General features: G+C 42.2%; 2 protein-coding genes across 2 annotated transcripts in view; one reads left to right on the forward strand and one right to left on the reverse strand.

The window, feature by feature from the left end:
• The window catches only part of upf1 (UPF1 RNA helicase and ATPase), an 11,893-nt gene extending 7,665 nt beyond the window's left edge, over positions 1–4,228 (forward strand). Inside the window, exons 18-25 of the mRNA XM_037697949.1 lie at positions 381–537; positions 744–886; positions 1,019–1,193; positions 1,304–1,385; positions 1,509–1,673; positions 2,275–2,495; positions 2,924–3,046; positions 3,131–4,228. Of these exons, the coding sequence (XP_037553877.1) occupies positions 381–537; positions 744–886; positions 1,019–1,193; positions 1,304–1,385; positions 1,509–1,673; positions 2,275–2,495; positions 2,924–3,043 (1,063 nt within the window). The 3' untranslated portion in view covers positions 3,044–3,046; positions 3,131–4,228. The remainder of the gene's footprint in view (positions 1–380; positions 538–743; positions 887–1,018; positions 1,194–1,303; positions 1,386–1,508; positions 1,674–2,274; positions 2,496–2,923; positions 3,047–3,130) is intronic.
• Positions 4,229–6,800: 2,572 nt separating this feature from the next.
• ddx49 (DEAD (Asp-Glu-Ala-Asp) box polypeptide 49) lies at positions 6,801–12,319 on the reverse strand. Its single transcript, XM_037697956.1, has 13 exons — positions 12,082–12,319; positions 11,335–11,458; positions 11,018–11,103; positions 10,718–10,839; positions 10,396–10,583; positions 10,008–10,148; positions 9,775–9,850; positions 9,447–9,523; positions 9,221–9,318; positions 7,706–7,780; positions 7,419–7,507; positions 7,230–7,301; positions 6,801–7,052 (listed from the first exon to the last, which is right to left on the reverse strand). The coding sequence occupies exons 1-13, from the start codon at positions 12,194–12,196 to the stop codon at positions 6,882–6,884; spliced, it is 1,434 nt and encodes a 477-aa protein (XP_037553884.1). The 5' UTR covers positions 12,197–12,319; the 3' UTR covers positions 6,801–6,881.
• Positions 12,320–12,889: the final 570 nt, after the last annotated feature.

The raw sequence follows: 12,889 nt of genomic DNA on the forward strand, positions 1-12,889 counted from the left end.
GGTGATGACCTCTCATTTGTCGAGATGCTTGGTGATGGCCTCTCATTTGTTTAGACGCGTGGTGATGGCCTCTCATTGGTTAACGAGGTTAATTGATTAACGAGGGACTACTGTATATATGAAAATTTAAGGCACATTTTAAGAAATGAGGTCACACGTCTGGAAGTGATATTCTGTCATTTTAACATCAAAACCAATCTAACTGGTCAGATCTGTCAAGTTAAATCAATGAAGTTTTAACTATGTCAAAGATGATGATCATGAATCTCAGGCTTTTATCCAAAGAACACAAATTATAACTTTAAAGTAGATTTAAAATATATTTTATTCCACAAAGGCTGTAGTATGGAGTTTAAACAATGCTGATGTTTTTAATTAAGGACCGAGGCAGCCAACGTAGAGAAAATCACCACCAGGTTGTTGAAAGCAGGAGCTAAACCTGACCAGATAGGCATCATCACCCCATATGAGGGTCAGCGCTCCTACCTGGTCCAGTACATGCAGTTCAGTGGCTCGCTTCACACCAAACTCTATCAGGTACCACCACCTCTGACCATCTGATCCTGCTCAGCAGTTTGTTGTTCTCACAGTCAAAATATTTGAGTGCAAAAAAACATTTGCAGTTATTTAAGTATATGCATCATCTGAGACACAAGTATGCATAATTATCATTTGCTCTGTGACGTTGAACAGGATTTATTCAGTCACCCGTTTTTATTCCCTCATTTTGCCTTTCTTCATAGCAAGTGGAAATTGCCAGCGTGGACGCCTTCCAAGGCAGAGAGAAGGATTTCATCATCCTTTCTTGTGTCCGTGCCAATGAGCACCAGGGAATTGGCTTCCTGAATGACCCTCGTCGTCTCAACGTGGCGCTGACCAGAGCCAAGTAAAACAAAACTCTCAATAGAAAGTGAAAAATCTGCGCATCGCTAATTCACAATGAGCCAATAATTAGATCCGATTTTTAACCGATTGTCTTCTCCACTGCTAATCTAAGCTCTTTTTTTTGCACGTGAAGGTATGGTGTGATCATTGTGGGGAACCCCAAAGCGCTCTCAAAGCAGCCGCTGTGGAACAACCTGCTGAACTACTACAAGGAGCAGAAGGTCCTTGTGGAGGGACCCCTCAACAACCTGCGGGAGAGCCTCATGCAATTCAGCAAGCCCCGTAAACTGGTCAACACCATCAACCCCGTCAGTACCACTACATGCGTTTACTGTAGATTCATACGCTTTTTATGGCAAGTACTTGATTATTTTATATTTATATATATATATATATAATGGTGAACTGTGTTTTTCAGGGGGGGCGCTTTATGAGTACTGCCATGTACGATGCTCGCGAGGCTCTCATCCCTGGCTCAGCCTATGATCGCAGCAGTGCTGGTATTTTTTGATAACTTCCTGTATTTTAAGTCTAAAATTATAACCAGTGTTTTTATTCTTCATAGCAGTTGTGTTTGCTATTTATAAATTTACGGCTTGTCTTATTTCCAAAACTCTTTTCAGCTGGACGTCCATCCAACATGTACTTTCAAACACACGACCAGATCGGGATGATTGGAGCAGGCCCTGGTCACATGGCTGCCATGAATATTCCTTTACCCTTCAACCTGGTGATGCCCCCGGTGCCTCCCCCCAGCTACCTGGGTCAGACCAACGGTCCTGCTGCAGGTACGGTGATGTTAAGTTTATGGAAGTCACTTTTGAATTGGTGTTTTGCGACACCTGTCGTAAATAACGCCAAAATCCTCAGTGAGGTTTGTGAGAGTGACATTAGAGAAAGAGGAGGTTGGAACAGTGTGCTAGCAGGTTTGTTTCTACAAACATCTGTACGACACGTTGTAATAGAAGATAAAAATGATTCCAGATGTAGACGTAGAAAACAGAAAGATGAGGCTGCAGTTACGTTTAAGTGTCGGCCTTCCTCTATGATTATGATGTAGCGGGAAGTTTCTGTAGAGACACAAAGTGGATTGGATGAAGACAGCAGTGACTGTGACGCGCCTTAAATCCGTACAACCTGTTTTTCTTGTTCTATTGTCAGCATCTGCCTGATAATTAATCAATGCTGCATACAAAATTGAGATTTAAGACCTTAAGGGGCACTAATGCTCTAACGAAACAAGCACATTATTTTATTTAGAAGTGATAAAGTAGGTCCTGATACAAAGGTTATAATGGTTAACTGCATTCAAAATAGTCTAGAATAACTTTTTTTTTAACTGTTTCTAGACACACAGTTGATCTTTTTTCTTTCTCTTCAACCAACAAGGTCGGGGTATGATGAAGGGGAAACCCGGGCGTGGCGGGAGACAGAGGGTCCGTGGTTCGGCGAACCAGTGTGCTAGTCAGGGTAACGGACCGAACAGCCAGGCGAGCCAGGACGGAGCCTCCCAGTCCTTCTCTCAGGGGCCACTGACTCAGGGTTACATCTCCATGAGCCAGCCCTCTCAGATGAGCCAGCCTGGCCTCTCTCAGCCAGAGTTGTCTCAGGTGATGCAACGTCTCATCTGTGAACAGATCAATCAAATATTTCCAATCACAGTTACATTTAATGTTCATTGTTTAAAGTTTTGGTATTTTTAACGTTCAGTTTTATTTGTTTTTGTTCACTTTTATTCAATTTCTTTATCGATGTTTTGTTTATAATTTTTTCATCCCATCTTTTTTTTTTTAGTAATATTTTTGTTAATAATCAGCACTTTTTAAACAGCTAATTTTATAAGATGTTTCATTTCATGTGGACAGAAACAGCAAATTATGACTTTATATGTAAATCAGAATGTTGAGGCTGCATTATGTACATTTTATGCGTGTTTAGTTATAATGAATTAATATATAAAAAGAGGGTTGCAACAGTAAAGTGAAGAGGATCTGAAGGAATCTTTGTCTAAAGATGTGCCTGTAATCATGTTCTCCAGGATAGCTATCTTGGCGATGAGTTCAAGTCCCAAATCGATGTGGCTTTGTCCCAGGACTCAACTTACCAGGGTGAACGTGCATACCAACATGGCGGGGTGACCGGACTGTCACAGTACTAAAGTGTAAGTTTGTTCAGCTCGTCTTCAGCCTCGTTAGTTTCATCAAAGTGACTTTTAAAGTACCGAGTGACATTTTGTGTCTTCCAGGTTGCCTGAAGAAGGGAGCTAGGCTTAAGCTGAGCTTAGTTCATCAGCTTTTTAATCTGGGAAATAATAAAAACATAAAATGGATACCTGTTTTCCTCTGCTACATCCGAAGCACCACCAAGTGAAAGCGACGGGATAGCGAAACCAAACCAATGACCAGCGAGCGAAATAAAAGGGTAGAAGAAGAAGAGCGCACTAACAGATGGGCAAGGAGATGAAAGAGGCCGCGTGAACAAGCGAGAGGCAGGAGCCGATGCCCGTGCGTAGTGAAGGAGGGAAAGTCGAGAACGTGGCGGCGTCTGGTCGGGCTGCTGAGGGAAACAGAGGAGAGATCAACAGTCTCTCACGAGAATCCAAAAGAGGTTCAGCCCCCAACAAAATAATCCACCCAACACCTTCACACCCGCAGCTTCCGGGAGACCTCCGGAGCAAAGGATCGAAGCTTCCCAGTGGAATTTGAAGAACTCTTTCTCCAAATCTGGACAGAAGTGGTAGCAGAAAGCTTTTAAACAGGCAGCACAAAAAAACATTCCCCACCCCCCCACGCTGGAAGTTAGTTGTTTATCAACTAGTATTTCCCAGACTCTTTTAAAATTAGGTTCATCGCGGGAGGATATTCTTCCACTGGGCCCGAACACCTCGGCAGCCTCTGAAGGAAGCAGCAGTCGACACACCCTCTCAGAGAGGAAATAAAAACACTGGTTCTGTGCTCGAGTCTGATGTTGAAATACCTTTCATTTGCCTTGAGGACCGCCGGCTCCATCAAGGTCTTTAATGGGATGGTTTCAACCACACGCCAGCCGTGGACTGACGCGTGGATTTCAGGCAGTTTTTCCTAGCATACATGGATCCCACTGATGTGGTCATGATGGGACAGTATTTTCTTCTCTGAATACCTTTCTTACCACAGAGCACAAAATTGCAACAACAACAAAAAAAAGTCAGTGAGACTATCACACATGATGAGCGATGAATATTCAGCTCAGTCATTTGATGTTTCAGCGAAGGCTTTTTCTGATCTCGTGAAAGCAGGGGTTGTTCATGTTTGCTGTGCTTTATGACCAGATGACCTATTCCTCTTTTTTTTTTTTTTCTTTTAAGAAACTCTTGTGTACACTTAGATTGGCAAATGCTTGAATGCTTTGCGTTGCGATTCCTCAGGGGATTGTGGATGGTCCACACCCATCAAACAAATCCCTGCTCGAGGTGGACGAAGGTAAATGAAAGGGGGAAACAAAAAGTCAGTGGATGAAACTTGCAGGATGTCGAGGCAATCGATCCACACAGAAGTAGAAAAGGAAGGTGGCTGAAGAGAGGGACATGCATTGAATTTAGAAGCACCGTGGCCTTTACATCCAGATAACCATGCGTGAGGGAAAGATTTGTACCAACAAAAAGTCAGGAAAATTGTATTCCTAGTACTAGTCAATAAAGTCACCACAGCCCGAAAGATCTTTGGTTCGTGTGGATTAAATGCTCCAAAAACGCCGTCAGCGCTGGTCAGACGGTGGCGAGGAGATGAACGAGAACCAAGAGTCGGTGCCTAAAACCTCTCAACCTTCAGATGAAACGTCTGCAGCGCAGTCGTGAATGTAGTTGCATCGTACTACCAGCGTATAACTCCTTTTAAGCAGCAGCAGGCTAAAGAAACTCTCAGAAAAGGACTTTATTTTATGTATTTATTTAAATAAGTTTGAGCAAGTAATGATTGGATCGTTCAGTTTAAGAGTTGGGTTCATGACTAAAAGCCACCTTCCTTCTCTGGAGTAAAAACAGGCTGGTAGATTTTATGTTACCTTCAGTCGATGTTTGATTTGTGCGACGCTGTTTTGCCTGCTTTACGTTTTTGTTTTTAGTACAGTTCCTCGAGGTTTATAATGCACCTTCCTCTCGAGCTGTGTGAACCTGAACTCTGAGTAGATGTAGATGTTTGCCTACGCTAAATGATTTGCTGCTTGTGTGCGTCACGTTCAGTTGGGTGTTACTTGGCCATTTTGTGTAGGTTTACGAAAACGTGTCGTTTGTAGGAACGTGCTAACGGGAGCGAGGCGAAGGCCCGTTCCCGTCTTCATTAGGACTTTGGCGTTTTCCCTCAAACTGTCCGAGCGATTGTAGTTTTGTTAACTCTTCGCGGAGCAACGCTGTTCTGAACACGGTAAGAATGTAGTTTCACCACCGCTTCTCATTTCGTGACAATCACATACCCCACAGTAGATCAGGATTATTTAGACCGGTCCAGATTGTGGGCGCTTTGAGTCTGATTCAAGCTATAAATTATTTCAACGCAACGATCTGCTCTGCTCGAGTCCTAATATGTTTATAGCTTTAAATAAAAATAAAGTATGCTGCCCTATTATGTTTGTTTTCCTCCATCATCTGAGCCGTGCAGAGGTGTTTCAGTCAAACACGTTAACCTGATGGACTAACTAGAGCCTCAATATGATGTAAATACATATTTGAAGCGTTAAGTTTCATTTTCACAAGATGGTGGATCCCCCTGTCAAACTCAATAAAAGTGATCAATTTGATTAATTTTGTTGTGTCAGATTTATTTGTGACAATCAGCACCTCCACATCTGAGGCCATGGTCTTCAGTTGGAAAAGGGTGGATTGCTCTCCAGGGTGAGGTTGTGCCTCAAGTGAAGGAGTTCAAGTATCGGTTTTGTTCAAGAGTGAGGGAAGAATGACTGACTGGTGCAGCATCTGCAGTATTGCAGCCACTGTACTGGTCCATTGTGGTGAAGAGGGAGCTGAGTTGTAAGGCAAAGCTCTCTTTACCGGTTGGTTTATGTTAGAGCTGTCATTTCTAACCCAGATTCAGGCCATAATGAGCTTATTGTGTGGGTCAGGCTTTTTATTGCATCAGGGACACGCGCGGCCGACGATCCAATATATGCGAACATGGCTTGCCATACTACAACAGCCGCACGCGGCCATTTGACCGCGTGCTGACCGGCCGGTTGAAAGGTAAAAAGTTGAGCTTCAGATAAGACTACTGCCAGCGATCCATCAGCCCAAATGGACATTCATTCAGCCGCTGCGCGCGGCCGATGGCCCAAACAGGTGAGATGACAAAATATCAGACATGTCGGAGCAGGATGCAGGGGAAGCATTTAATGCGCTTTGACTGCTCTTCAGCTCTGATCTGCCCCCTCTGCCACGCGTCCACCAACCGTTAATAATAGTTGGTGGTATAAGCAGTCAAAGCTTGATTAAAAATGTTGGGGGGGTGGGGGGAGGTTCCAGGTTCGGATCTGTACTGTTAATTTGTCGGATCGGGTTCAGAGAGGATGGCTGCAGGCTGGAGCCAGGTCGGTTCGGATTAGTTGGTACAACTACGTTTCTACCCTCGCCTACGGTCACAAACTGGGTAGTGAAAAGAAAGATCGCGGATACATGCGGTTGAAATGAGTTTCCTCTGCAGGGTGGCTGGACTCTCCCTTAGAGACAGGGTGAGAAGTTCAGTTATCTGGGTGAGACTGAGTAGAACCGCTGCTCCTCCACATGGAGAGGAGCCAGTTGAGATGGTTCGAGCATCTGGTAAAGATGCCCCCTGGGTGCCTCAGGAGGGTTTTCAGGCATGTCTGACTGGGAGAAGACCCAGGACATGTTGGCTCCCTGCTCAAGCTGCTGCCCCGCGACCGGACTTCAGAACAAGTGGAAGATAATGGAAGGTTGGATAAATTTATTTGTAGGAGCAACATGCATTGGGTAATAAAAACAACTTTTCAGTATTTACATGAGGCAGGTCTCATGAAGCCTCTGCTTTTGTCTTTTTAATGTGTTTTTTCTTCATCAGTTGCTTTTTGAGCTGTTTTGATTTCTGTCCCTGAATGCTCTCCTTGATTTTCTGTTTGAACTTCTTCTTCTGGCTCCTGATCTTCTCCAGTTCAGCTTTCCTCTTTGCCTCCAGGTCTGGATCCTAAAACAGCAAAAAGGGTCTCGAATCAACAGGAATTTCACAAGTTATTCCTAAACTGAGGAGTTGAGCAAACAGACTCAGATTCTACTTTCTATTAACATCTGCTACCTTAAAGTCTCGCAGTAAGACCCGAGACAGTTTACTTGTAAAAAGCGCTCTGACTGATGGATTACCCACCTTCCCCTCCAGGATCAGCTGTTTCCTTTTGTTAATCTCCTTTTTCTCATCGAAGTCCGTTGATTCAAGTCTCTGCAACACAAACGGTGAAAACAGTTTTTAGTCATGACTTGGCGTCTAAAAGTAAAAATCAAACAGAATTAAAGGTTTTACGCCAAAACGCCACTGAATAGAGAAATTCATTCGTACTATCTCACACTCCCGCCGGGTCATATTGACATGCGTAAGGATCTTCAAGACTTCTTTCTCCTGCACAGGATATTCCTTCAGCTTGGTCTCTGCAGGAACACATCAGGCCAGTTTGTGAGTCTGCGCTAAAACACTCGACACAACACAATTTAAACTGAAACTACAGGAGTTCATCGTATGTCCTGTTCTTTTCAGTTTTTTACTTCTGTAAGAAGTCGGAGCTGAAGCTGCATTAAAAGGAGCTCCACTCAAACACGTCAGACGCTGCAGCTCCTGATTCAACTTACTCGTCTGCTCTTCGATGGAGTGAACCAGGTGGATGTCGTACTGCGTCACCAGCGTGATCGACACTCCGTTCCTCCCTGCAGAAAAAAACACTTGTGTGTTAAGTCAACAGGTGTTTACTGGATAACTAAATCTGTTCTAAACACCAGAACAATAACTTGAGAATCAGTTTCGAGGTATGATCGTGTGATTAATGAAAGGTGATGTCTCACTGGGCTGTGGCTCAAAATTGTGAGAAAATTACCAAAAAACTATTCTTCCAACGCAGTATCACTAAGTTCTGAGTTGCTACCACATTTTTATTATTTACCTTTATTTAACCAGGCAAATCCCACCGAGATCACAAATCTCTTTTGCCAGAGAGCTGTGCAGGCGTGTTTTGTGCAATCAACTTTTAAAAATCGTGAACATTTTGTGTGCACGACTCGCAAAACTATATTCTAGCTCTTGCACGCTTGTTGCCCACATCACACCCGCTTTCTTGGTTTCTACCAACTTTAACAGTTGCCCCCGTTCATGATTTCATCCACTTTTGAAATTAAGATAGACTGAGCAGTTCTTTGATTAATATTCATAACGTGGGTTTTAGACCCACTTGAGAAGAGTTCGAGATGCCTACAGGTATTTGAAACATTTTGCGAGACAATTCGTTGCACAAATTCTTTTGAGCATGTTTAAAGATGCAGACTGTGCGTCTCTGAGATGAAACTGAGAACCTTCCCGCGAACAGAGCAAGATATTCCAGACAGCAGCTGAAGGTAAGCCTGTCACGATTACAAATTTTGCTGGGCGATTAATTATCTCAGAAAATTTTGAGATAAACGATAATATTGTTTGAAATTTGACAATAATTAGTAATTATTGTAAAATTTAAGAAGAAAAGTTGGTTAATTTTGAGTGTAGTACCTTTTTTGACCCCTGGATGGCAGTGTAATGCTGTTAGAACTGAAGGATGGATAGTGAGGGAGCGAGCAGCGCGTCTCTTTAAGAAAAATGGGAGGGAGGCCCATTGACGTGACATGGGCTGTCTCGTCAGTTCTCAAAATGGCGGACGCTCGATGTGGTTTGAGCTTTTTAGCATAGCATGTGTCACACAAAGCTTTTAATTAAAAAAATCAGTAAACAAGTTCTCAGCTTCTTTTTGCAGAGGAAAAATCACTTTTTACACAAAGGCACGGGTTTCAACCGTGAATTTTGGAGCTTCGACAAGACGGAGGTGTCCCCCCCCCCCGAGGTTGGCCTGTTAACTTAGCTCGTAGCTTAGCTTCTCAGTTTAGCTGCTTTTAACGATCCAAAAACGCGATTTTGGATGGTTAAAATGTATTTTAAAGAAAAAGGGAGGAGTCAGTGACGAGCACCGTTATTGAGCTTTTTGTCATCCAGTGTCTTCAGTAGAAAGAGAGAGACGAAACCATAAAGCCGATAAAAAAAAAAAAAAAGGTTGATAATTTTCATTTATCATGCGATTAATTGATTGATTGTTTATCGCGACAGGCCTAGCTGAAGGTGGACGGTACCTGCTCTTGCTGTCCGTCCAACTCTGTGGATGTAAATCTTTGGAAGCCCTGGGGTGTTATGATTAATGACCACCTGGACAGTTGGAATGTCCAAACCTCTACAAGATGTTGGAAGGGAGAAAAAAAAAGATTAGAAAAGTATCACAATGTTCTACATCTGCAAGAACATTCTTATTCTAAAAATCTATACTTGCACAAAACACGAGAGTTCCTCAGGATTTCTTACCTGGAAGCGACATCCGTTGCAATCAAGATTTTAAAGACGCTGGCCTTAAACTTGGCAAGGTTTGCAAATCGTTCTCTCTAGATAAAAGCAAAAAAAAAACGTATCTTATTTGTTTTTTAACGACAACACGTTATGATTTCAGCATTTTCATGAGGCAGTATTTCTTCCTTTATTCAAACTGTTTTTAGATGATCTGAATCATATTTCAGCAGCAAAGCAGATTTAGATGCAGGTTATCTGATGGCTGGTGTCACGGTTAACAGAAAACATTCATCAGGACTGTAAAAAAAAAATGTTTTGAAGCTTCACTTGTTCAAGTAAGTCTCACCTGTTTCATCATGGAGTGAAGGGAGATTGTTGGAAAGTTAAATTTCTGCATCATCATGGTGAGAATCTTACAGTTCCTTACAAAAAATTGGAAAATTATTTAGAATAAATGCACAATGCTAAATTGTCCAGAAAAAAACCCCCTAACTCCTAAAGAAGTTGCACAACTTCAATTTGACTAACTCAAGATCCTGCAGGTGTGCGTGGAGTCTGAGTCCGTCACGAGTTCCTTACTTGCACGTGTTGGTAAAGATGATGATGGACCAGTCGTCATGCTCATCTGTAAACGTCTGGATCAGGTGGACCAGGTAAGCATCCTTCACCTTCTCTGGTGTGAGGATGTATCTCTGATCCAGCTCCTCCACTGTTCGCGTTCTGCCAGAATTAAGAAGTTTGTGTAAAAATGTTTCACTAAACGTCTGCGGTCACCGAGTCCACTCATGTCTTTAAATTCTCATTACATCATAAATATGCATCGTGCTCCTATAATTAAAAAAAGCATCTAAATTGCTCCTTATGCCGTTTTCTTCCTCACAGGTAATCAGATTAAATTTAAGCAAAATAATCAAACTGCGTGCAGAAACAGGGGATTTTATCGTCTTTACTAACGTTTAAAACTCACTCTGACGTGCTCTCCCAGAAGAACGGCTTGTTCATGGCGATGTTCTTCAGTTCCTGCAGGGTGTCTGTAAGCGTGGCGCTGAACAGCAGCGTCTGCCGTTTGGCCGGTAAGACGCCCATGATCACCTCCAGGTCTTTGGTGAAGTCGGTACAGCCCTGCTCCAACAGTCTGTCTGCTTCATCTAAAATCTGACCCAAAAACAGGAAACTGGAACTTTGATTGACAAAGATAATAACATTTTGCATTCATAATCTAAAAAAGGTCATCAGATTAATCAGCAGATTAACGTTGTTAGTTGTTTGTTTTCTTTCTTAGATCTCACCAGAAACTTGATCCTTGCCATGCTGAAGGTGTCGGAGCTGCGGATGTGATCGGACAGTCGGCCCGGCGTTGCTACGACAACATGAGGCTGGCTGGAGAGCTCCAGAGCCTGGGTCACCATGTCTGTGCACAGGTCACCATAACCAGAAGGTTTAACAAGCAAAGATGTGGATATGTGTGATAAAATTCAAACAATACTACGCCATTTGTTTTCGTGAGATTTCCTGTGTAAAATGTTTGCACATGAGCAAGTGCAGAGAGAGGAAAGATGGCTTCTTTAACCGTGTGTTTGAGAACTTACCCATCCCGCCGACGATAATGCACTCTTTCAGACCCAAAGGCTTCCCCAGAACTCTGAACTGCTCTGCAATCTGATAGGCCAGCTCTCTGCGACACATTACAGGGACAACATTTAGGAAAAGGTGGGAAACGATGCACTTTTTAAATAAAAATAATTCCTCGTACAGTTAACATAAAATTAACTGTTTGAAAAATGAAACTATCCATTTAAACTAATGTTTAAATTGATATTTTTAAATCAGTAAAACCCTACGTCTCTGCTGTAACTTTTATAATAATAATAGGCTCATTCTGTCGCATGCATCTGTGTCCACTGACCTGGTGGGAGTCAGAACCAGGCAGAAGATGCCGTACGGCTCCTCGGAGAGTTTCTGCAGCACAGGCAGCACGAACGCTGCCGTCTTCCCACTGCCAGTCTTGGCACAGCCCATGCAGTCCTGACCTGTGTGAAGCAAAACACCTCGATCATCTGCACCGGGATCTTATTTGCAAATACAAATGCACCGATGAGCACCAGAGCTATGAAAGAAAATCGTTTGGTTATCTGAAAACTGACGTCCTTAAAAATAAAGGCAAGCATGCGCTTATGGCTTTAATATTTAACTGCAAACCGATGTTTTATTTTGTAGTTTAGTTTTTATATTTAAAACAACTGTGCACAAGAAACAATGAGACAAAGAAGAAAATAATAATTGAAACAGTCTGACACAAGAATGCCCAAACTCTTAAATTCACTATAAGTTTTATAAAAAAGCATGATTTGCTGCAAGGAAACAAAAAAATAAATAAAAACATCTAAATCAGTCAATGAGCTTTCTTGCATTTCCTCATAATGTTAAAGACCAAAACGTTCAATTGAAAACTCTCAACAAAGTTTTAATAACTATTAATTTGGAAAGGCAACTATCCTGTCGTTTAAATGACATTAAACCAAAATCATTGTCACGTTTAACACAAGCCACCATTTACAGATCACGTTCTGTGACTATCCAGGATTTTATCTAAACAAAAATAAAACTTTTCCTTACAGGTAATTCAAAATATAATATTTTTATGCAGGTTTACCTTCGAGGATGGCTGGGATGCAGTTTACCTGGACAGGAGTGGGTTTGTTGATTCCCAGATGTTTACACTGTTGAACCAACCAGCCTGACAAACCCAGCGACGACAGGTCACCCATTTCACTCTTATATGTTCGTAAATTCGAGCCTGAAGAAACACCTCGTACAGTTGGAGTGGTTAAAATACTCTGAAAAACCCTCGTGTTTAATCCATATCCGCCATTTCTATGACGTCAGCGACGTAAGGTTTCTTCACTGCCCCCTGCTGGTCAGACGAGCGTGGCTCAACTCGTCTTCCTCCTGGCTAGGCTAATGGTTAGCAAAACTAGGGCCCTTTTTATATTGCTTCCGATGCTTAAATACAGCTGTTTCTCAAAAATATCTTACAGGCGTGAAAGAACTCTGATATTTAGCCTCTTGTTTTGGTGTGACACTGTTTATTTCATTAAAACAGAGTTAAATAAGCTCTGGACTAACTAGTAGACGTGACAATCAGGCGGACTGATACACTCGGCAGCCTCAGCGTTATGACGCCGATATTCGCGTATTAACACAGATGTTGTTCGGTTTAGGAAACCGATACAAACTAAACAAACTGTGTCATCCAACAGTGTTTATTATTATTATTATTATTATTATTATTATTATTATTATTAAAACTAAAACAAAATGTACAATAATCTTTTTTATGTTACGGTAGAACCAGCAGGGGGCGACATTGTTCTACTTCAGCTTCAGAATACCTACTTGATTTACCTCAGGATAATGTTTTTTTTTTTTTTGGTAACATTTCATTTCAGCTAATTTTATTC

Source organism: Nematolebias whitei, chromosome 3 (genome assembly GCF_014905685.2).
Source record: "Nematolebias whitei isolate Nwh7 chromosome 3, NemWhi1, whole genome shotgun sequence".
NCBI classification, from domain to species: Eukaryota; Metazoa; Chordata; class Actinopteri; order Cyprinodontiformes; family Rivulidae; genus Nematolebias; species Nematolebias whitei.

Coding starts and splice junctions, on each gene's coding strand:
- ddx49 (XM_037697956.1), bottom strand. CDS start 12,196: ATGGGTGACCTGTCGTCGCTGGGTTTGTCAGGCTGGTTGGTTCAACAG. Junction 10,840..11,017: donor CATTATCGTCGGCGGGATGG/GTAAGTTCTCAA, acceptor ACCTGTGCACAG/ACATGGTGACCCAGGCTCTG. Junction 10,584..10,717: donor TGGCAAGGATCAAGTTTCTG/GTGAGATCTAAG, acceptor TTTTTGGGTCAG/ATTTTAGATGAAGCAGACAG.